Genomic DNA, 25,819 nt, shown 5'->3' on the forward strand with positions numbered 1-25,819 from the left:
ACCATCCATCCATCCCTCTGCGTTCCCCTTCCTCCCCTTTCTCTCTCTCTCTCTCTCTCTCTCTCTCTCTCTCTCCCCTCTTTTCCACATATATTTTGCTGCTCCCATCCGCTCGCGCTCTGAGCAGCAACAACATTAAATAAGTGAAGACTTTACCAGACACTCAGGCAGCCGCAGCATCGTCCGCAGCGAGCGCACACACACTGACACAAGTCGCGTGGGCTGTCTGGACGCCGACGCCATCTGTTCTCGCCCACGCTGGACACGCTGCAATCAAGACTGCTTTTAAGATTATCTATTTAGGAAATTTTAACCAGAATTACCATATTCTCTTCGCCCTGAATAGGCTACATATTGTAGTGCGTTGGCACGGATGCTCTATTAGGCTACTCTGCTGTCTCTTGGCTGGGGAAAATACTCAGGAGGTACATTTGTATCCATAACATTTGTCACCGAGAGTGGCTGACTGGTCGTCCTCTGTCATCTTGAAGTTGTCTTATTGAGCATCCTACAGACTGTGAATTGTGATGTAGTTGTGCCATGGTCACCCTAGTTCCACAAGGTGAGGAGAGGGATTGAGTTGGATAGATTTTTAACGCGGAGGGAGTTGTTGTGGATCACCGAGACCAGGAGGAGAGAGACAACCGTCAGCGCCAATTACACCTTCTGCATCAGAACCGTCTCGGTTTCTTCCATATATGGTACACCACTAAAACTGGACCCTTGGATTAATTTTACAGAGTACCTGTCAATGACAATATAGTTGTTTTAAATTCACTGTAATAGACTTCAATCAGGTCGAAGTGTCTCACTGCGGTTGAACCCCCTACCAAGACTAAGGTTGTGGTTTTACCGTTTGGACCATTTTAATAATAATATTTCCCTCTCGGGTGGATTGTTTGACCATCTCGGACGACCCCAAATGTGCGATGTCTGAGCAGTGAGAGCTCGGTGGGATCTGCTTTGGTCGTCCTGCACAGTAGCATGGCCCCGTCCCGACGGCACTGCGGATGGGAGATGACGCCTCTGTCGGTATGCCTGCTCCTGTCCATCTTGATGTTTCAGCCTGCGCTAGCCAAGGTCTGCAATGACTATACGAGGCACGGTCAGGACAACAGCTGGTTCTCGGGGGATAATGAAAAGTTGCCCATCATGGTGCTCATGCCGATGAACGAGTCGGCGCTGATGAGCAGCATTAGTCAGGGCATCGAGCCCGCAGTCCAACTGGCCATACAACATATAAAAGAATCACGGAATTACAAGTTTTCACTCATCACCAAAATCTACGACACCGAGGTAAACTCATTCACCCACTCTGCACCATGGCCTTTGTATCCTATATCATATATGTGCGTTTGCTTTGGGTTTCTGGGGCATAAACGTTTCAGGACGCTTTCGTTGTTCGTGTGTGTATGTGTGTGTCAGGGAGGGGGGGGGGGGGGGGGGGGGGGGGGGGGGGGTAGCCTACACTGCCCTGGAGGTAGCGCTCATACATCGCGCGCCCATGTGGAAAGCGTAATTCTGTAATCATGTGCGCAGTGTTGGAAAATGTGTTTTAATTTTCGTAATTCCTGGAGATTTTCCGCTGTTGGATTAACACAAAAACATACAGTATTGGATGTTGTTATTCATTTTTGTTGTCATTCAATTTTGATAATTTATTTTTGTCATAACTTCATAAACAATGGCCATTTCAGATTAATTTGCTGGAATAGGTGCCGCGCACGTGCAACAAACTCGTGATCAAATTACAATTAATCATCCCTATTTGACGCCTTCACACTGCCGTAAGCTTTTCCTGCGCTGAAGACGTGTCATTATGGCTGTGATGCAGAACGTAATTGTTGTCACAATTAGGCACAGGAACCTTTAAATATTGATTTATAGCTGTTGGTTGCAGTTGAATAATTGAACAAGATACCCTAAAATAGCTATGGCATTATGTAAAGCAATGCATTACTCAGTCCCCATCGTTATTTCAGTCACGATTCCCATTGTATTTCGTAACAGAGTAAAGGTTCGTTTTCCTTGAACCTGAAGATGGCAGTAATTTGATGTGCGATCTCTTGTTGGCATACACATTTAAGGATATCAGCATCTGTGTGGTCAAGAATGGGAATTATGTGCATTGCATCCCTTCCACTGTTTCCACACGCTAACGTTTAAGCATCTGTGGAACAAATCCCATTCAAGTCATGGAAAGGATATGAGTTTTTTTCGCGCAACATGTCCAAATCATCCGAAAGTATTTAAAATTGACTGTGAAGCGCGACAAATGCAAATGCCGGCCCCATTACTTGAATAACATTTGTGCCACAAATGCTAAAACGTTAGCATGTGGAAGCAGTGCCCGGGAAACTAAACCAAACGCATGGATTGCCGTCATACCCTGTTCATCATAGAGTAATGATAAGGGTAAGGAACCCAATATGTTTTTTTTGTCATTTAAGTGAACTATCCCTTTAAGATCAGTTTACCAATCAATATTAGTAGTGTGAAGGTTTTTAATTATGCAGTTATGACCACCCCTTTGATGATTAGTCATTGGTCAGTCTCAGTAGCGTATATTATTATAAGGAGAATTCCACCTATATTGCATGGAAATCACATCGAATGGTTAGAATATAATAGATCGTTTTCTTAACCATCAACCAACCATTTGAGTGTGCGGACATTACCGCTGGCCAATTGGCTTCAGTGATTGTGCCCCATCGTGGTGCTTGGCCATGGCATAGCAGCAATTGAGGAGGTGAGAAAGGTGATATCCAGGCTATTATATAAACATTACGTTACCATGTCAACGTGGAAGCAGGTTGAAAGTTAAGGGGCCCAAAACTGCAGCGCTCACTCTAGCTAATTTAATTGACGTGATTAATGGTCTCCGGTATGTTAATCGAGGAAACACGTTTGCTAAACGATCGATGTGAATGATGCTGTTAGAATTACCCAGATGTTAATGTAGACGTTGAAGAAGCTTCATTAACTGTTTCAAAAGATTTGTGAGTCTGTATTCTACTGCAGCCAGCATTTGGGCATATATTGCAATATTTATTTACATATATAGGTACTTATAATACCTATGTCAATGATTAACACTAATCAGGTTGAAGTGTGTAGAAGAATGCTGTCACAGAACACAAAAATTCAAGTTAGTCCCAAATGACACCCTATTCCCTATTGTTAGTCCCAAATGACACCCTATTCCCTAGTGTAGTGCACTACTCTTAGTCCCAAATGACACCCTATTCCCTAGTGTAGTGCACTACTTTTCGTCCCAAATGACACCCTATTCCCTAGTGTAGTGCACTACTTTTAGTCCCAAATAACACCCTATTCCCTAGTGTAGTGCACTACTTTTGACCAGGGCCCATAGGATGCATCTTAAACATGATGAGGCCATGACAGAGACAGAACTGGTGTGAGATCATTGCATGGTTTCTCATGTCTTATTCTTGTTCTGGATATTTCTATAATTTATCCATTTGCATTGAGCTTTTACCATTAATTCCCAAATGTTTCAAACAGTCCTGAGGTTTTAAAATGCTCAACTCATTGCAGTGGTTCAACAAGTGTAGTTCTTCATGTGACCACTGACCATGTTTGAGATATTTCTTTAGTCTAGGGGGGATTCATATGTGAAAAGGCACAGGTGTTTCCGTGCTGCTGTGAAACAAGTTGAAACAACAGTATAATCTGTTTGACTGTAGCAAGACAGTGATAAGTGGTCAGGAATGGCATATAGCATGCAACTCCTGGAATCCACTCTGACCATGGGATTAAATATACTGCCGCCATATTTCCCCTGGGTGAAAGATGAGCTGTAAACTAGAGGCCAGTGGGTCAGCTGAACATCTGTGGATGGATGGATGGATGAGTGTACTCCTATAATGGGCAAAGTGCCCATTGAGTTCCAATGATAAAGTTTTTGTGTTCAGAATATTCTAGTCAAGAATATATAATATACTGTACCTTTTCATATATTGTTCAGGAAATATGTCTAAGTAATCATTAGTGTCACGGAGGAGTGATTAACTGGCTAATGGCTAACTGTATTTCCTTCGAGGGAAAAACTGTAAAAATCTCCAATAAAACCCAAAGGAAACATGTTTATTGGTGTTCTTAAGAGCTCTCGGCATGAAGGTTCCTGCCAAGGACAGCCATTTACAAGCAGTTGGAATCCTTTTCCATAAATCCTGCCACCGCATTATACTCAACAGGGGGAAAGAGATTACACCCATGGTCTACATAGTAATTATATATATTTTTGAATGAAAAAAAATAGAAAATAGAAAAACAATTGAGCATCCTTTGAGTAATATCTGAGCTGTGTTATTGATGTTATTACTGTCAATTCTATTCATCATGGATGGACACCTGTTAGGACAGAGGACATAGTATTTGAATGTGTTTCTTCCAAGAACATGACTCTGCTGGCCTTGAGAGCTTTGAGACGCTAGCTTCAGGCATGATTCCGGTTTGGTTTGACTCACCACTTTGTTGAGTGGCGAAGGGAAGGGTGTGGGGAAGGGTGTGTTATGGAATACCATATATTACGTGGTTCGTAATTATGTCATATTTTCTCTCCCTCTTTCTCTCTCTCTTACACAATGACACTTGCATGCATGTGCATCCATAACTCTCTCTCTCTATCTGTCGCTCTGTCTCTCTCTCTATCTGTCGCTCTGTCTCTCTATCTGTCGCTCTGTCTCTCTCTATCTGTCACTCTGTCTCTCTCTTTATCTGTCGCTCAGTCTCTCTCTCTATCTGTCGCTCTGTCTCTCTCTCTATCTGTCGCTCTGTCTCTCTATCTTGCGCTCTGTCTCTCTCTATCTGTTACTCTGTCTCTCTCTTTATCTGTCGCTCTGTCTCTCTCTCTATCTGTCGCTCTGTCTCTCTCTCTATCTGTCGCTCTGTCTCTCTATCTTGCGCTCTCTCTCTCTCTCTATCTGTCGCTCTCTCTCTCTCTTTATCTGTCGCTCTGTCTCTTTCTCTATCTGTCGCTCTGTCTCTCTCTCTATCTGTCGCTCTGTCTCTCTATCTGCCGCTCTGTCTCTCTCTGTCGCTCTGTCTCTCTCTCTCTCTCTCCCTCTCTCAATTTCATTTAAATTCAAGGGGCTTTATTGGCATGGGAAACATGTTACAGTTTTTCTCAGTCGCTTTGGTGCATTTTTCACATCATCCCTAACATGTGCAAAATAATAAGTGCATTTCTCAGAACAATTTGTACAAACTGCAATATACAATAGATATGTTTCTAAAGCTAGTCAGTCACTAAAAATCCTTAGTACATCTCTCAAAAGTAAATATTCATGCCAATGATCATGTCAGTGTCATCCGAATGATAAGTCATCGAGTCATTGTTCACGAACAAGGTCGTCAAAATGTTTAGGCATGTTGTCAATGTAACTGTGTACTTTGACAGTATTACCTGATGTAAACTTAGGCTACAGTTTGGATGACAGTTACTGTATTGAAAATGCACAAGGCTGCACTTCTATGGCATATATCAATTTCAACAGTACTATTTACATATTACTGTATGTGGGTTATTGATTGAAAGAGACTGGATAACCCAAAGGGCACAAAGGAAAAAAAACTAAATTAGAAAGAATCACAGGAAACCACCCCTAAGGCACCTGTCTGTCGGTCCACATATTCTCATCCACATCACACCGGATATTTTCCCTTCCAATGCAACGTGGAAATAATCTTTTGGAATGCCTTCTCCATCCTCTGCAGGCATCTACTGTGATGTCCTCACATGCTGCATCCATTGCAGCCAGCAGGGTCATCTGTGTGTGTGGCTGACGATCGTACACCTTCCACCTCCATGCTGAAAATAATTCCTCAATTGGGTTAAGGAATGGTGAATAAGGTGGGAGGAATTCTATGAGCATCCTCGGGTGGGTCACAAACCATTGCCTTATGATGTTTGATCGATGGAAACTCACATTATCACAAATTACCACATACTTTGGGAAATCCTCTCTAAACAGACCCCTCTCATCATCAGGGATGAGAGCCCTGTAGAGAGTCTCTAAAAAGTTGAGTAGATGCTGGGTGTTGTATGGCCCTATAAGGGGGATATGGGTTAGGACACCATGCTCCGAAATAGCCGCACACATGGTGATATTTCCTCCCCGTTGGCCTGGCAAATCCACAGTAGCTCTGTGACCGATGATATTCCGACCCCACCTTCTGCATTTGGTCAGGTTGAAGCCAGCCTCATCCACGTATACAAAGTTGTGAGAGGGTTCACTTGAGTCCAACTCCATTATACGCTATATCCCAGAACACACAGTTGAATTTGTTTTGGTAAGGAAGAGTGACATAAAATGTACATATATTGCATGTTCCTTCCACAGCAATGGAAATGTGTGCAGTTTATGCTTACTGTACTATGTATCACTATAAAATGTTGCTGTAAAGTAGTTACATAGATATATGTTTTACCTGTACATACTGGTACCGTAGCTCCTTAACTCTGTCCTCATTCCTTTGGAATGGTACACGGTACAGCTGTTTCATACTCATCTGGTTTCTATGCAGCACCCTGTCGATGGTTGAGATGCTAACCGTATGGATGTTTTCAAAGACATCGTTGTCTTCTATAATGGTCCTTTGTATTTCCCTGAGTCTCATGGCATTGTTTGCTCGCACCATGGTGCAAATAGCCTCCTCCTGTTGAGGTGTGAAAAGGCGTCCTCTGCCACCGGTTTGAGGTAATCTTGCAGTCCTATGTGGGGAAAAATGCAGTGATGCATCGCACACTTTCACATAGACAAAAACTATGCGAACACACATTTTACTGTAAAACATACAGGTGGGTGCATGTAAGGTGCAGTATGTATCTGTGTAGAGTATATTTCTGTATGCTGTGAAATACAAGTGGACTACTGTAATATGAAGCATTGTAGGAAGTATACAGTATACTGCTTATATACAGTAACAGTGCACTGTACATTGGTGGACATACCTGTTCTCTCTTCGAAATGTTTGAACTATTGAGTATACGGTTGAGCTCCCAATATTCGGCTGCACCCTTCGACCCGCCTCAGCCATTGTAAGGCCATGATTAACAACATGGTCTACAATAGTGGCCCTTATGTCATCAGATATGCGCCTATGTCCTCTGCTGCCTCTTCCTCTGTTTTGCCTTCCACCACGCATCCTTGCTCCTCTTCTTCCTCCTCTTGGCTGTTGACCCTGTTAGTTTCCTGGTCCATCCATTATTGGAAAATTGCAACTCTGTGTTGTGGTCTGTCTATATATGCTTGCCAATTGATTCTTCATGAGATGCACCTTAGACAACTGGTTGATTGTTGGTTGAACTAACACTTTACATTCCTTCATGAGTGAGGGTCAATTTCACCTGCATGATTCATCAATTCACGTTTTTTGTACAAAAGGTCTAATAGAAATGTGTAAAACTATGCTTGACAGTTTATGACAAATAGTTCAACAATTTTGCATGTAATGGCTTATGCAAGGAACTAATGCCTAGATGTTTTGAGGGGTAAGACTATTCAACAGACAACCATCTACTATATTTTGATCAACATGACATGAGCAATAGATAATGTGGAAAAAAGCTGACACTTGTACATTATCAATTGCAATTTGTTCAAAGGAATAAGAAATTGCTTTAATGATGTGCACAAGTGACTAGATGATTTGGAATTTGTACAAGTAGTATCAAGAATTGCACTTTTGATCTAAGAAATGCACCAAAGCGACTGAGAAAAACTGTAACATTGAAAAAGCAAGTGAGGTAGATAATATACAAAAGTAAAATAAAAAATAAAAATGAACAGTTAACATTACACTCACAGAAGTTACAAAAGAATAAAGACATTACAAATGTCGTATTATGTATATATACAGTGTTGTAATGATGTACACATGGTTAAGGTATAAAAGGGAAAATAAATAAACATACATATGGGTTGTATTTACAATGGTGTTTGTTCTTAACTTCACGCTTTTGTTGTGGCAACAGGTCACACATCTTGCTGCTGTGATGGCACACTGTGGTATTTCACCCAGTAGGTATGAGAGTTTATCAAAATCGGCTTTGTTTTCGAATTCTTTGTGGATCTTTGTAATCTGAGGGAAATATGTGTCTCTAATATGGTCATACATTGGGCAGGAGGTTAGGAAGTGCAGTTCAGTTTCCACCTCATTTTGTGGGAAGTGTGCACATAGCCCATCTTCTCTTGAGAGCCAGGTCTGTCTGCGGCGGCCTCTCTTAATAGCAAAACTATGCTCACTGAGTCTGTACATAGTCAAAGCTTTCCTTAAGTTTGGGTCAGTCACAGTGGTCAGGTATTCTGCCACGGTGTACTCTCTGTTTAGGGCCAAATAGCATTCTAGTTTGCTCTTGTTATTTTGTTAATTCTTTCCAATGTGTCAAGTAATTATCTTTTTGTTTTCTCATGATTTGTTTGGGTCTAATTTTGTTGCTATCCTGGGGCTCTGTGGGCTGTGTTTGTGTTTGTGAACAGAGCCCCAGGACCAGCTTGCTTAGGGGACTCTTCTCCAGGTTCATCTCTCTGTAGGTGATGACTTTGTTATGGAAGATTTGGGAATCACTTCCTTTTAGTTGGTTGTAGAATTTAACATCTCTTTTCTGGATTTTGATAATTAGCGGGTATCGGCCTAATTCTGCTCTGCATGCATTATTTGGTGTTCTACGTTGCACAAGGAGGATATTTTTGCAGAATTCTGCATGCAGAGTCTCATTTTGGTGTTTGTCCCATTTTGTGAATTATTGGTTGGTGAGAGGACATCAGACCTCACAACCATAAAGGGCAATGGGTTCCATAACTGATTCTAGTATTTTTAGCCAGATCCTAATTGGTATGTTGAATTTTATGTTCCTTTTGATGGAATAGAAGGCCCTTCTTGCCTTGTCTCTCAGCTTTGTGCAAGTTACCTGTGGCGCTGATGTTTAGGCCAAGGTATGTATAGTTTTTTGTGTGCTCTAGGGCAACAGTGTCTAGATTGAATTTGTATTCGTGGTCCTGGCGACTGGACCTTTTTTGGAACACCATTATTTTGGTCTGGCTCCCAGATGGCACCCTATACCCTCTTTAGTGCACTACTTTGGACTAGGGCCCATATGGGGCTCTGGTCAGAAGTAGTGCACTATATAGAGAATAGGGTGCCATTTGGAACAGAGATGTACTGTGGTCCAGACAGAGGTAGAGTTAGACACCATGGTTATGCTGCTAGTTCATTGTCACAGGGAATATAATTAGACCCTTGGGTAAAAAGCAGAGCAGGGAAACTCACTATAGGGACAGAGGCAGGTACAGCTGCTTATCTGCCGATGGAGTGTTTGCTGTTGTCACCATGGATAACTGAGTATCCATGTACATACGTAAATCTAGATGTATTCACCATAACGTAAGCATGGCTGACATGAGCATGACTCACAGTCTATGTACATGCATAGATACAAATGTAAAGCTACTGAGTGGAACATACCACTGGAAAAAGGAACATTGAGTGTCTATTAGGCTTTTCTGTTGCTTTTCCTTTTTTTTCTTTCTTTTTTTTTACCCCTTTTTCTCCCCAATTTCGTGGTATCCAATTGTTGTAGTAGCTACTATCTTGTCTCATTGCTACAACTCCCGTACGGGCTCATGAGAGACGAAGGCTGAAAGTCATGCGTCCTCCGATACACAACCCAACCAGCCGCACTGCTTCTTAACACAGCGCGCATCCAACCCGGAGGCCAGCCGCACCAATGTGTCGGAGGAAACACCGTGCACCTGGCAACCTTGGCTAGCGCGCACTGCGCCCGGCCCGCCACAGGAGTCGCTGGTGCGCGATGAGACAAGGAGATCCCTACCGACCAATCCCTCCCTAACCTGGACGACGCTAGGCCAATTGTGCGTCGCCCCACGGACCTCCCGGTCGCGGCCGGTTACGACAGAGCCTGGGCGCGAACCCAGGGACTTTCTGTTGCTTTTCCAATGAGGGAATGCACTACATAGAATGTCTACATAGAAAAAACAGCACTGTAGATGCCATTGTAAATACATGTTAGCCAGGATGCCTCTTAGGGAACCCACACAACATTGTTTTCTCCTGCAGTGTGAATGATTGGTATTGATGTGAAATCTATACCTTCTGGATTGGAAATGGGGGTGAATATGTGGTGACTTGCCAGGGGGGTTGTATAACTCAGGGTTAGAGGCTAACGTCAGGAGATGATGAAACAGTAGTGAGACGTCAGATAGAGGAGACGCACGGAATCTAAATCCCTTCATTAGCCCCCCTCAGGAGGAACCAGGGGAGATGTGGAATGCATCCCAAATGGCACCCTATTCCCTACATAGGGTCACTACTTTAACCCAGGTTTCTGCTCATAGGTAGTGCACTGTGTAGGGAATAGGGTCCTATTTGGGACAGAACCCGTGATTTATACATCTCACCCCTCTGCATCTCACCCCTCACAGTGATTCTACCCCTTGTGTTGTAATTCATGAGGATGGATTCAAGGAAGGACGAAACGTTGCAGAATAATAGGATATTTAATCTTGAATGCCTGCGCAACAAGCTAGCTGTTGTGTGTAGTTGCTCTTGAAAAGCTTGACGTAAGTATAAGTAATCCTATATGTTCCGAATTGTAAGGCCTCATAGTCTGGGATAAAAAGCCACGGAAATAATCAAACTAGTGTATCAATGTACTAGAAGCACATTTTACCTGTGCTATTGTGCCTCTAGTATTTCTAGAATAGAGAAAATTAAAGAGATGCAGTTTTTTAAAGACTGGATACATTTTTACCACAAAGACACTTAGCTAGATTTTATCCTGCTCGTGTAAACCCGATATTCATGTAATTATTTTAGTAAGAGGACATTGCAGTCACGTGATACCATTGGCCTCATGAGGCCATTAAACCATAACACATGGCCTATGTTTCAAATAATGCACAGTACATATATAGACTGGCCCTGTGCTTCTGAGAGGAACAAATGCTGCAGCATGTCACATTTGTACACACTTTGCAGGAGCCCCCATGGTGCTACAGTATGTGGCCTTGATAGTTTCGACACATATATGCTTGGGGGTCTCTTTTCCCCTGAGAATATGAGGCATTTTGTCACGATAAGTTGTTTTTTCAATTTCAAGGATAGGCCTATTGGGTTTCAAGTCAAGTCAAATCAAATCAAACTGTATTTATATTACACATTTCTTACAGATTATGCATTTCAAAGTCAAATAAGAAAAGGTCAGACAAAACCAACACGTTTTCTAAATTAGGAGACAAATAGTAAAACAGTAAAACAACAATAAAACAACAGTGGACATGAGAGACTAATGCATTAAATAAAATGTAATAAATGTATATAATGGGATAAAATAGATAGTAAAAGCTTAAGATTTTTCTCCGTGTATAGGACTGGCCCCTCAAACCTCTCTGAGGTATTTAGGAATCTAGGGAAATGTCTCTGTCCCATTTTTCCCAACAGTCACACTTTCACATTTTGCTGAAATCAGCCTAAGAATTCTTAGTCTGACAAATTTGCCATGGTTTCAGAGTAGGAGTGATCTAGGATCAGGTCTTCCCTGGCCATGTAATCACGTTCATTAAGACCTAAAAAAGCTCATCTGACTCTGGATCGGCACTCTGGATTCCCACTATTATATAGAATGGTGCAGTACTTGATTATTATTTATTAGTAGTGTATTAGTATTATATTACCAGTCTTTGTGTTGGGAAAACAATCCACATCAACCAATGGTCAATTAACAGGCTACACACAAAACACCATAATAGACATTGCATTGGCTAATACACTGCTATTTCCCCTGGTGGTTTTCCAAACGATGAGCAGTTCAAATGTTTGTCAGTAGTGTGTTTGTGTTTATGAAAGTGCAGCTTGTAATTACTGACCTTTTACTGAGGTTATGTCCCAAATGGTATCCTAATACCTATATAGTGCACTACTTTTAACCAGGGCCCATAGGCTCTGGTCAAATGTAGTGCACTATAAAATAAACAGGGTACCATTTTGGACACGGCCTGTGTCATCATGCCAATGGCCTGGAGTCTCCAGCCAGTCCTAGTCACCATGTCAATGATGCTTCCCTTCTCTTACTTACATAGCAGACCTGGGTTCAATACTATTTGAAATCTTTGGAGGTTCCTTGAGAGTTTGCTTTAGCCTGCCTACAGTGCCTGATTGTCGGGGTTTGCACATTTCCAACTAATTTAATAGCTCCATTGCACCAGGCAACCTCAAGCAAGCACAGTATTTGAAGTGTTTTAAATTATATTAGTGTTTGAACCAAGGTCTGGTGTGTACCCAGGCTCCAATACTCCAATGATTCCTACCTAATGAATAGAGGAGGCAGAGGAAGTTATTATACATGGAGCTGGTGCCACTGACACCCCCTCTGGCAGGGCCTGTCGTCAGGGACAAGTGTGTGTGTGTTCCAGCCAGGCAGTTAGACTGTGGCTGTTGTTCAGTAAGTCCCTCGAATACAGCCACTAGCCTCCCTAGGAACAAAGGATCCTAGGGTAGCTTTGTACATACACAACTGACCTTTCCTCTCAATACTGACCCTCAGGGGCCTCCTTAGTGCCCTAAAGACAAAGCAGTCATCCTCCTGGCCCATCCCCTTCTCCAGTTCTTTGCTACATTTCATCCCTACTGCTGCACAGGGCCTCGCCAGGCTAACCAGCAGTACAGTGTTTAGTAGACCTACACCAGGCCTTTTCATCCAATACAGCATTCTTTACGACTTAGGGTTGTAAAATTCTGGTAATTTTTCCAAAATTCCCAGGTTTTCCAGAATCCTGATTGGAATTTTGGGAAGGTTACTGGAATTTTTCAACCCTAGTCCTGCTACAGTGCAGTACACTACAACAAGGGATGTGTGAGGTCCAGTACACTACAACAAGGGATGTGTGAGGTCCAGTGCTCCACAGCAAGGGATGTGTGAGGTCCAGTACACTACAACAAGGGATGTGTGAGGTCCAGTACACTACACCAAAGGATGTGTGAGGTCCAGTACACTACAACAAGGGATGTGTGAGGTCCAGTACACTACAACAAGGGATGTGTGAGGTCCAGTACACTACAACAAGGGATGTGTGAGGTCCAGTACACTACAACAAGGGATGTGTCAGGTCCAGTACACTACAACAAGGGATGTGTGAGGTCCAGTACACTACGACAAGGGATGTGTGAGGTCCAGTACACTACAACAAGGGATGTGTGAGGTCCAGTACACTACAACAAGGGATGTGTGAGGTCCAGTGCTCCACAGCAAGGGATGTGTGAGGTCCAGTACACTACAACAAGGGATGTGTGAGGTCCAGTACACTACAAAAAGGGATGTGTGAGGTCCAGTACACTACAACAAGGGATGTGTGAGGTCCAGTACACTACACCAAAGGATGTGTGAGGTCCAGTACACTACAACAAGGGATGTGTGAGGTCCAGTACACTACAACAAGGGATGTGTGTGTGACTACAGCATATATAATTACCCTAGCAATTCCTCCATAAGGCACATTGTATCTGTTTTGTGAAGTTTTTGTTCGGGAGTAATTGAGAAAATTGGATTGTTAACAGTTAGCTAACGAGAGAGAGACTGTTTCCTGCTGTTATCAGTGTCCCTTGCCCCGGGCTGGGATGCCTTTTGTGCAGATACATTTAAGGGCTAATCGTGTGGACTGGAGGACAGGCTGAATTTGACTTCAAACATTTTGTTTGCATCCCAATGTGCACTCTATCCCCTATATAGTGCACTACTTCACTTGTGACCAAGTCACTGGGCAAAAGTAGTGCACTATATAGGGAATATATAGGGAAAAGGAGGCCATTTGGGTACAGTTTTTTTTTTAAAGTCAAAATGCTCTGTTGTTGCTCAGGAGGCTTTTTGGATTTAACCGGAAGGTCAGCAGGCAAATGACTGTTAAACAGGGGTGTAGTGGAGTGTATACGCCATATCAATTAATAATGCTGATGGAACAGATCTGAATGTTTAGCTCAAAAATGTGATAAACTATTATTTCTTCACATTTAAGCACAGCAATATGCACACAGTGTTAGGCCTATGTGTGAATGTTCCAAAATACAATTTGCGGCAAAACATAATTCTAAAATGCGCACCACACATGAGAGCAGATTCATGGACAGAGATGAAAATACCTGTTAGAAATTTAGAAAGAGGGGAGCTCTAAAGACGCAACAACTAGCATGGGTTGCTAATATGACTAGGATTATCAACAACTAGCATGGGTTGCTAATATGACTAGGATTATCAACAACTATCATGGATTTCTAATATGACTAGGATTATCAACAACTAGCATGGGTTGCTAATATGACTAGGATTATCAACCACTATCATGGGTTTCTAATATGACTAGGATTATCAACAACTAGCATGGGTTGCTAATATGGCTAGGATTATCAACAACTAGCATGGGTTGCTAATATGACTAGGATTATCAACAACTAGCATGGGTTGCTAATATGACTAGGATTATCAACAACTAGCATGGGTTGCTAATATGACTAGGATTATCAACAACTAGCATGGGTTTCTAATATGACTAGGATTATCAACAACTAGCATGGGTTTCTAATATGACTAGGATTATCAACAACTAGCATGGGTTGCTAATATGACTAGGATTATCAACAACTATCATGGGTTTCTAATATGACTAGGATTATCAACAACTAGCATGGGTTTCTAATATGACTAGGATCATCAACAACTAGCATGGGTTGCTAATATGACCAGGATTATCAACAACTAGCATGGGTTTCTAATATGACTAGGATTATCAACAACTATCATGGGTTTCTAATATGACTAGGATTATCAACAACTAGCATGGGTTTCTAATATGACTAGGATCATCAACAACTAGCATGGGTTGCTAATATGACCAGGATTATCAACAACTAGCATGGGTTTCTAATATGACTAGGATTATCAACAACTATCATGGGTTTCTAATATGACTAGGATTATCAACAACTATCATGGGTTTCTAATATGACTAGGATTATCAACAACTAGCATGGGTTTCTAATATGACTAGGACGTTCAACAACTAGCATGGGTTGCTAATATGACTAGGACCATGCCTTTGGCTGCTAGACTATGAAATAAAGTTGATTTGAAAAACAGTAGAACAGGAGAGCACATATGAGGAAGTCTTTATAAAATAATTGCCTCCACGTTTCTATGGTGGAATTTTGCCTACAGACTACTTTAAAGCAAGGTAAGACATGGCTCATGATATAAGGTAAAATGTCACTGTTTCTCATATAATTTTTCACACAGTGCACCTTTCCTTTGCTGGTCAGTATACCCACTTCTCCAGGCTCCACTACACCACTGCTGTTAAAGAATGGAGAAAAACAAAATCAGGAAGTTGGGATATGATTGATCATATTGGCGGCCATTCACACTCATGTCAGTGTTGAATACAGAGATGATCATGACACAGAAGAACCCCCTATAGATATCAGTGACTATCAGCTATTCTCACTTGGTGTTTCCTGCTGAAATCAAACACAATGGTATGAAGAGAGGTCACAAACCATTCCGTCATATTGTCCCTGTGGCCATGCATTTATATTCTGTGTGAATGTCACATAGGTTTTTTGACAAACACCACTATCATGACACAAGGCGAGACCCAGATGCAGCCACAGGAGGCAGATGGTTGGAGTCTTACAATGTTTATTAATACAAAAGGAGTAGGCAAGAGAATAGGTGTTGACAGGCAAAAGGTTAAAATCAGATCAGAGTCCAGGAGGCAGAATGGTCAGGCAGGCGGGTCCAGAACAGGCAAGGGTCAAAACCGGGAGGACTAGAAAAAAAGTGAATAACCAAGGCAGGAGTACGGGGAAAATGCTGGTTGACTTGGAACATACGAACTGTCACAGAGAGACAGGAAACACAGGGATAAATACACTGGCCCAGCGAGACAGGAAACACAGGGATAAATACACTGGCACAGAGAGACCGGAAACAAAGGGATAAATACACTGGGGAAAACAAGCGACACCTGGAGGGGGTGGAGACAATAACGAGGACAGGTGAAACTGATCAGGGTGTGACAACCACCCTCTACCCTACATAGTGCACTAAATGGGAAATAGGGTGCCACTTTGGATGCAGATATATACTGTAGATCACGCAGAAAAACCTGACAGAGGAAGATCTTGTATTGAGTGTTAATTCTCCAGTGGTGACATTATAGTGATCTGATAATCCTTATCTGAACATTTAAAAGGTTGATATCTCCTGCAGCTGAGAGGAAATAGCCTGTCTTTAAAGCAGAATGGCATCTCTGAGTATCAAGTGAACACTCCAAATGCTATAAATGTGTTTATCACACACAATGTAGGATTTTAATGACACAAAACATTTATGGTGGTATAATGTTTGGAACAGACTTGTTGTTTGTATTGTATTTTTGGTATGGGTACGGTGCTGGTGGCATCTGTTGGCGAGCCTCTTCTGAAGCCATTCTCTGCATCCCAAATGGGCGCACATAGGGCTTTGTTCTAAAGTAGAATCTTTAAAAAAAAAAAGTGCTTTCTAGAACTTAAAAGGGTTCTTTGGCTGTCCCTGTAGGAGAACCCCTGGAAAAACATTTTTGGTACCAGGTAGAACCTGTTTGGTTCCAGGTAGAACACTTTTGTGTTACATGTAGAACCCTTTCTACAGAGGGTTCTACATGGAACCCAAAATAGTTCTATCTGGAACCAAAAAGCGATCAATAGAAGCTTTTGATACACACAAGCAAAAGCCAGACCCAGGCCGACAACAGCGAGGCATCCTTTTTACCCTCAGCATTTTGGAGAGTGGTGCATACAGAGTCCTTTCGGAACCCTTTTTTAAAGTGTAGTGCTCTTTGTAGGGAATCTATTGCCATTTGGGACTAAGCCATTGTGTGTCTGTCTCCTAGATTAGCCTACAAATGAGATGCACAGTCATTCTGAAAGGTGCCGGAGCCGGACCGAGCAGCTGGCTGTTATTAACGTTAAACAAACATTTGCTCTGAGAGAGGGGGGAGGGGGGGGAGGACTCTGTATGCAACACTCTCCAAAATGCTGAGGGTAAAATGGATGCCTCGCTGTTGTCGGCCTGGGTCTGGCTTTTGCTTGTGTGTATCAAAGCTTCTATTGATCGCTGCTCCATTTACACAGTCAATTAACACATTACATGTTTACTCTGGTAAGCTGGTTTCAATGTAGAGGGACCACACAAATCTCTTTATCTCAGTTGTAGGCACGAATGAAAAAAAAAAGATACAACAGATTTCATCAATAGTACATACAGTAGGTAGCTTGCATAAGGGTTGATGCTCATAGGATCACAACTTAGTCTACCTACTACCTCTTATTGTGTATTGAACTTCCTTCCAGGCGGATCACTGAAGATCTAGGGTGAAGTTGCCCCTAGATGCTGATCTTAGGTCAGTTTAGCATTTCCTCACTAATGTTTAAGGTTAGGATTGGGGAATGGGCAGCAGATCCTAGCTCTATACAGTATCTAAGGAAAAGTTCACCCCGGAGCGACCTCTGAGACTGTATTTCTATGCTTATGACTACCTGGGTGCCCAGGGGATGTGCACGCCCTGCATGCAGTTGCATATGATGGGAATTATCTGGAATGTTCCACTGTCATGGGAGGGAATTCTAATGATGGTTTCATATGTGTTCTGGTCCTGCCCAGGCACCCTTGACCGGCATCAAACACATGTCAATCAACACTGTTGGCCAGACAACGGAAGATTTATGATTATTTAATGTTGAATGGTTAATTTCCAATGTATACAAGGGGTGCTCTTGGCAGTAATTCCTCCTGGAACCATGTTGATTTCATGCCCCCCCCCTCCCCCTCCACACACACACACACACACACACACACACACACACACACACACACACACACACACACACACACACACACACACACACACACACACACACACATACACACACACACACACACACACACCTCTCTCGACCAACACAGTCTCACAACTATTTTTCATCAAACTCCAATGGCCCTCCACAGCAATTAACCCTCCCCATTTCTCCCTCCATACATCCCTACCCCGCCCCTGAGTGGATGGAAAGGAAAGGATTATGAGGGAGGGGAGGGGTGGGGTGTTGTCATTAGAGGTTGGACAAATGCCATGTGAACGCTGCCGTCTTTCTCCCGGGTCGACCGCAGAGTAATAAGCAGAAAGTCTGCCCTTGTTAGTCTTACTCTAATTACATTAATGCCTGTGTAATTCCTGGACAGAAAAGTAGGAGACGCCCCTCCTCCTTGTGAGGGAGTTTGTGTGTGTGTGGTAAACTGAGGGCATCTGTGTATGTAGCCTGTGGAGGACTGGTAGTATGTCTTGGTCTCTTTCTGCATGGATAAGTGTGTGTGTGTGTGTGTATCACGTGCCTCCCCAGAGAGGAGGGTAAATGCGTCTGCATGCTACCCATCCGAACCAGTTCCGAAGAGTTGGTGCATATATTATAATGACATTTTGTGACGTTTTTGTTAGTTTTTTATTTTTTACTGTTCAGGCGCACTAAATGTTTTCTTGAGGCAAGCCGAACTTCGGGAGCCGAAGTCTACACCCCTTCGTCTGTGATTGGTCAACTGTAGGTACTCTTCAATAAAGTCTTTGTTTTCATTCAACAAAAGATTACTTGTTTTAATGCACATTTTTTCATTGATAAATATTGCACCAACATTTTTGTTAGATTTAAAATTGCGCCACTAAGATCTCCTCGTCTAAAACGTAAAAAGGAATGACCATTTTTTTGTAGTTCTCTTAGATTAATTCAGAAGTTGAGGGAGTTTATACTGGCCACGGCATCTCAAAATGGTCAAACCATACAATTATTTTCTTGTTTTTCAAGCTAAGGTCTTTTAAGGGAGTATGCAAGCACACTTGTTCAGTTCACCTAGCCGATTTCGACTAGCCGCCAGCCGAACTGAAGCATGCTGACGCCTTAACAGCGTTGTCTTGCCTGGTCTCTCTCTCTTTTGGATCTGACAAAACTTTACAAAAATATATTTGAGTAAATGAAAACCAACACTTGGTGTCTGCATCATTTCCTTTACGGTTCTTATTCGGAATTGGATTGGAGTGATCTTAGATATAAAACCAAATAGATTTGCTGCCCAGAGCAATCTTTATATTGTTTCAAGCTTGCCAAATACAATGACAGAATAATCTCTCACAACATTAACTGTTGTTTTTGTGCTTCTTCTTGGTGCCATTTTGAATTTGATAGTTATCAAAGTGCTTTTCAGCCTGTGAGAGAGATACAGTTTAGTTTTCTACTATATCTCTCTAACTGGCACTGCTGTTGTCCCATTGGGATTTTCTGACCAGGTGGCATGCAACTTTATGGCGTGTCACTCCCCACTGTTTTATTCACTGATACAGAGTAGGAGTGCTGATTTAGGATCAGTTTTACATATTCCATTATAATGAATCAGACTATTATTATTTTTTATTTTTTAATATATTCTTTAGGGGGTGGATCAACTTTAATATTACAAATAGATTGTGGCTTCTATCAATGTAATTGTCTGCATCATTTCCAATCCCCATATGTTTTTTATGACTATATATGTTATTTAAAAAAGATTGGTTGCAAGAATTGTGTATAATCATTTAAATTTAAAAACTGTATCAGTTCATAAACCATGTGCCATGGAATTGGTAAATTGAAAATCTCTTCCCAACTATTTTGCATTCTGAATTGCATATCTGTAATTGTTTTGGTCCTTAAAACCTGTTTGGGATAGGGGGCAGCATTTTCACATTCGGATGAAAAGCGCGCCCAGAGTAAACTTCCTGCTACTCTGGCCCTGAAGCTAATATTTGCATATTATTAGTAGTATTGGATAGAAAACACTCATTGCCCATCGAATATACAGTGTCTATGGGGTCATATTGCACTTCCTAAGGCTTTCACTAGATATCAACAGTCTTTAGAATGTTGTTTGAGGCTTCTACTGTGAAGGAGGGGGGAATGAGAGCTGATTGAGTCAGGGGTCTGCCAGAGTGGCATGATGCGCGCACACGTGAGAGCGACCTGCGCTCCATTGCAATTCTAAAGACAAAGGAATTCTCTGGTTGGAACATTATTGAAGATTTATGTTAAAAACATCCTAAAGATTGATTCTATACATCGTTTGACATGTTTCTATGAACTGTAATATAACTTTTTGAACTTTTTGTCTGAACCTTTCGTCTGAACCTTCGCCTGCGCCTCGTGAGTTTGGGATTTGTTTACCAAACGCGCTAAAAAAAGGACGTATTTGGACATAAATTATGGACTTTATCGAACGAAACAAACATTTATTGTGGAACTGGGATTCCTGGGAGTGCATTCTGATGAAGATCATCAAATGTAAGTGAATATTTATAATGCTACTTCTGACTTTTACTGAGTCCACAACATGGCGGGAATCTGCATGGCTTGTTTTGTGTCTGAGCGTCGTACTCAGATTATTGCATGGTTTGCTTTTTCCGTAAAGCTTTTTTGAAATTTGACACAGTGGTTGCATTAACCTCTTGAAACTAGGGGGCACTATTTTCATTTTTGGAAAAATAACGTTCCCAAAGTAAACTGGCTATTTTGTCAGGACAAGATGCTAGAATATGCATATAATTGACAGCTTATGATAGAAAACACTCTAAAGTTTCCAAAACTGTAAAAATATTGTCTGTGAATATAACAGAACTGATATTGCAGGCGAAAGCCTGAGAAAAATCCAATCAGGAAGTGACTCATGTTTTGAAAGCTCTGCGTTCCGATGCGTCCCTATTGAGCAGTGAATGGGCTATCAACCAGATTCCTTTTTCTACGTATTCCCCAAGGTGTCTACAGCATTTTGACGTAGTTTCACGCCTTTATGTTGAAGAATGAGCGTAAACGACTACATTGCGTAAGTGGCTGGCTGAGTGCTCTCAGAGTAATTCTTGCATAATAGACAGAGGTAGCTATTTTTCCTCCCGGTCTTACTGAAAATACAGCTGTCCCGGTTTATATATTATCGAATAGATATTTGAAAAACACCTTGAGGATTGATTATAAACAACGTTTGCCATGTTTCTGTTGATATTATGGAGCTAATTTGGAATATTTTTCGGCGTTGTCGTGACCGGTTGAATTCTCAGCCAAACGTGAAGAACTAACGGAGCTATTTTGGCTACAAAAATAATCTTTTTGGAAAAAAGGAACATTTGCTATCTAACTGGGAGTCTCGTGAGTGAAAACATCCGAAGCTCATCAAAGGTAAACGTTTTAATTTGATTGCTTTTCTGATTTTCGTGACCAGGTTGCCTGCTGCTAGCTAGGCACAATGCTATGCTAGGCTATCGATAAACTTACACAAATGCTTGTCTTGCTTTGGCTGTAAAGCATAATTTCTGAGATGACAGGGTGATTAACAAAAGGCTAAACTGTGTTTCAATATACTTCATTTGTGATTTCATGAATATGAATATTTTCTATAGGGATTTTTTGTCCGTTGCGTTATGCTAATTATTGTCAGTTTGGCTGTAAAATGGCTGTGTGTGCTTTTGTGACTAGGCTCTGACCTAACATAATCATATGGTGTGCTTTCGCTGTAAAGTATTTTTGAAATCAGACACGATGGGTAGATTAACAAGAAGTTAAGCTTTAATTTGATGTATTGCACTTGTGAATGTATGAAAGTTACATATTTCAAAATAATATTTTGGAATTTCACATCCTGCCTTTTCAGCGGAATGTTGTCGAGGGGTTCCGCTAGCGGAAGAAGTTTAACCTCCCTGTGTTAAAACCAAATTATGCTATATTACGTTTTGGATAACAAAAAAATGCAAGTTTTACATTACCATGTAGTTTACCAATAAAATGGTCTGACGGTGAAGTGGACATACTTGGTATATCCCAAAAGAAAGAAATTATCTGACTACAAAACAATATTGTAGAAAGTTAGCAATAATAGATAAGATCTTGCCACCATGGAAAGGAAAATACATGTCTATTTGTGGAAAAATGACCCTGATGAACTCTTTAATAATATCCCAGTTTACCTATTTGCTTATGGGCCTGCCTACACCTAATGAACAGATTTTTGAATTATATGAGCATTAGAGGCTTCAGTCATACAACAGTTATACTTAAGTCCGAACTGGCTCTCTAGCAGATTAGTAAGAATGGCTCACCACGGGTTCAAGAATAGCCCTTTCCCTTTATTCAGATTACAACCTCTCAAATATACAAATTTATTTAAAAAAACATGTTTTGTTATGGGGGGGGGGGGGGGGGGGGGGTGGAACGGTATAATATTTGTAAATGATATCATAAATAGGACTGGTGGAGTTATGTCAAACATGCAGCTAACAGAAGTATATGGAAATGTCTGCTCTATCCAAAATTACAATGACTAATTGCAACATTACCGTAAAAATAGAAGAGGCAAGTAGAATGGGGAGAAAGTAAGGAACTTGTCTGTCGGCCCTGCAATAAAGACCAAAATTGGTTAAAGAAAATTGTGATGATTAATAAAAGTATAACATTTTCATTTAAAACAATTATCTAGATCCTCTATGAGGCTATGGAGGGATCAAAATTGTGGATTTAAAAGAAAACATGAATCTTCAGCTTACAATGACACCTTTGTTTTTAAGCCCTGTATTTCTAGCCCCTTGATATTATTGTTGGATCTGATTTCAATAGCTAACATTTTGATGGTCATAATAAATAGATATGCCGATAGTGGACAACCTTGTCTTACTCCTCTTGACAGTTGAATACTTTCTGAGAAGTAGCCATTATTAAAAATGTTACACCTTGGGTTATTATACATAACTTTAAACCATTTTATAAGAGATTCTCCAAAATTGAAATATTCCAGGCATTTATATATCAATTCCAATTGTACTTTATCAAAAGCCTTTTTCAAAGACAGCTATGAATACCAGGCCTGGTTTCCCAGATTTTTCATAGTGTTCTATTGGTTCCAGTACTTGTCTTATATTATCTCCAAAGTATTGTCCATGTAAAAAACCTGTCTGATTAGAATGAATGATATTTGACAATACCTTTTTAATATGTGCTATGCACTTTGCTAGAATTTTTGCATCACAACACGGAAGTGCAAGGCGCCTCCAATTTGTTATATTATATTTACCACCTGGGTCCTGTTTCAGTAACAGTGAAATCAGACTGGTATGCCATCCAGGCCTGGAGTTTTCCCAGAGTTAAAGGCCATAATTGCATCAAGAAGTTCCTCCTCTGTAATTTGGCCTTCACATGAGTCTTTTTGTACAGTTGTTAAACAAGTCAGGAAGCCTTTATGTGCGGAGATAACACTGACAGCACGGCCTGCAGATGTACACTACAGATGTACACTACACATTACCCTCTGTACACTCTGTCCCTGCACTAAGTGATTACAGTACTGTACTAGTTCACTTCCCAAAGCATGCAATGCAAACACAAAGGTGCAGCCTGGTTATAGGGATGATAATGATCTTGGTATGCTGCTTGGAGAAAAGATTCATCTGTGTTTTGTGCCGTCATGTCAATTGTGTGTTGTAGAAAGAACATGTTAGAGGTTAATTCATTCTACATCAGTTTTCCAGCAATCGCTAAGCACACGAACACCTCCATCAGCTCTCTGGCACCCACATGCATTAATTAAGAAATTTATCCATCTTTTAACAGACAATCAAATCAAATCAAATTCGATTTGTCACCGAATACAACAGGTGTAGGTAGACCTTACAGTGAAATGCTTACCTACAAGCCCAAAACCAACAATGCAGTTTTATGCAAAATACAGTTGAAGTCAGAAGTTTACATACACCTTAGCCAAACACATTTTAACTCAGTTTTTCACAATTCCTGACATTTAATCCTAGTAAATATTTCATGTTTTAGGTCAGTTAGGATCATCACTTTGTTTGAAGAATGTGAAATGTCAGAATAATAGTAGAGAGAATGATTTATTTCAGATTGTATTTATTTCATCACATTCCCAGTGGGTCAGAAGTTTACATACACTCAATTAGTATGTGGTAGAATTGCCTTTAAATTGTTTAACTTGGGTCAAACATTTCGTGTAGCCTTCCACATGCTTCCCATGATAAGTTTGGTGAATTTTGGCCCATTCCTCCTGACAGAGCTGGTGTAACTGAGTCAGGTTTGTATGCCTCCTTGCTCGCACACGCTTTTTCAGTTCTGCTCACAAATGTTCCATGGGATTGAGGTCAGGGCTTTGTGATTGCCACTCCAATACCTTGACTTTGTTGTCCTTAAGGCATTTTGCCACAACTTTGGAAGTATGCTTGGGGTCATTGTCCATTTGGAAGACCCATTTGCGACCAAGCGTTAACTTCCTGACTGATGTCTTGAGATGTTGCTTCAATATATCCACATAATTTTCCTCCTCATGATGCCATCTATTTTGTGAAGTGCACCAGTCCCTCCTGCAGCAAAGCACCCTCACAACATGATGCTGCCACCCCCGTACTTCACAGTTGGGATGGTGATCTTCGGCTTGCAAGTATCCCCCTTTTTCCTCCAAACATAACGATGGTCATTATGGCCCAACAGTTCTATTTTTGTTTCATCAGACCAGAGGACATTTCTCCAAAAAGTACGATCTTTGTCCCCATGTGCAGTTCATACCGTAGTCTGGCTTTTTTTATGGCGGTTTTGGAGCAGTGGCTTCTCCCGTAATGAGCGGCCTTTCAGGTTATGTCGATGTAGGACTCGTTTTACAGTGGATATAGATACTTTTGTACCTGTTTCCTCCAGCATCTTTACAAGGCCCTTTGCTGTTGTTCTGGCATGGATTTGCACTTTTCGTACTACATTACGTTCATCTCTAGGAGACAACGAGTCTCCTTTCTGAGTGGTATGACGGCTGCGTAGTCCCATGGTTTTTATACTTGCATACTATTGTTTGTACAGGTGGAAATTGCTCGAAGGATGAACCAGACTTGTGGAGGTCTACAATTTTTTTTCTGAGGTCTTGGCTGATTTCTTTTGATTTTCCCATGATGTCAAGCGAAGAGGCACTGAGTTTGAAGGTAGGCCTTGAAATACATTGAAATACATCCACAGGTACACCTCCAATTGACTGAAGTTATGTAAATTAGCCTATCAGAAGCTTCTAAAGCCATGACATCATTTTCTGGAATTTTCCAAGCAATTTAAAGGCACAGTCAACTTAGTGTATGTAAACCCCACAAAGTAGATGTCCTAACCGACTTGCCAAAACTATAGTTTGTTAACAATACATTTGTGGAGTTTTAATGACTCCAACCTAAATGTATGTACACTTCCGACTTCAACTGTACCTAAAAAAAGAAAGAAATGAAAGTAACAAATAATTAAAGATCAGCAGTAAAATAAATATAGCGAGGCTATATACAGGGGGTACCGGTACAGAGTCAATGTGTGGGGGCACCGGTTAGTCGAGGTAATTGAGGTAATATATACCTGTGGGTAGAGTTATTAAAGTGACTATGCATAGATCATATCATATAGCAGACAGGCTCTGCAGCTTTTGCCTTAGTAGTGTGAGGCAGGACCTGTGTGATGGATGATTCTGGGCTTCAGAGTGAAGGAAGGCTGTGTGTGTTCATGTTTGTGTGATTGTGTGTGTGTGTGTGTGTGTCTGTGAGTGTGTGTGGCAGGAAAGGCTGGCTAATGAGCTGTTGCTGTAAGGCCCGGCTTTTATTGCTGTCTGTCTGGCTGCTTTATGGCAGAGGAGCTCCACTTAAGGGTTGTCAGTTTTATA

General features: G+C 41.3%; 1 protein-coding gene across 1 annotated transcript in view; it reads left to right on the forward strand.

Moving 5' to 3' along the window:
- The first annotated feature begins 200 nt into the window (after positions 1 to 200).
- The window catches only part of LOC139392373 (gamma-aminobutyric acid type B receptor subunit 2-like), a 354,915-nt gene continuing 329,296 nt past the window's right edge, over positions 201 to 25,819 (forward strand). The window contains exon 1 of the mRNA XM_071140323.1: positions 201 to 1,296. Within this exon, the coding sequence (XP_070996424.1) occupies positions 985 to 1,296 (312 nt within the window). The 5' untranslated portion in view covers positions 201 to 984. The remainder of the gene's footprint in view (positions 1,297 to 25,819) is intronic.

This window comes from Oncorhynchus clarkii, chromosome 32 (genome assembly GCF_045791955.1).
Source record: "Oncorhynchus clarkii lewisi isolate Uvic-CL-2024 chromosome 32, UVic_Ocla_1.0, whole genome shotgun sequence".
Lineage (NCBI taxonomy): Eukaryota > Metazoa > Chordata > Actinopteri > Salmoniformes > Salmonidae > Oncorhynchus > Oncorhynchus clarkii.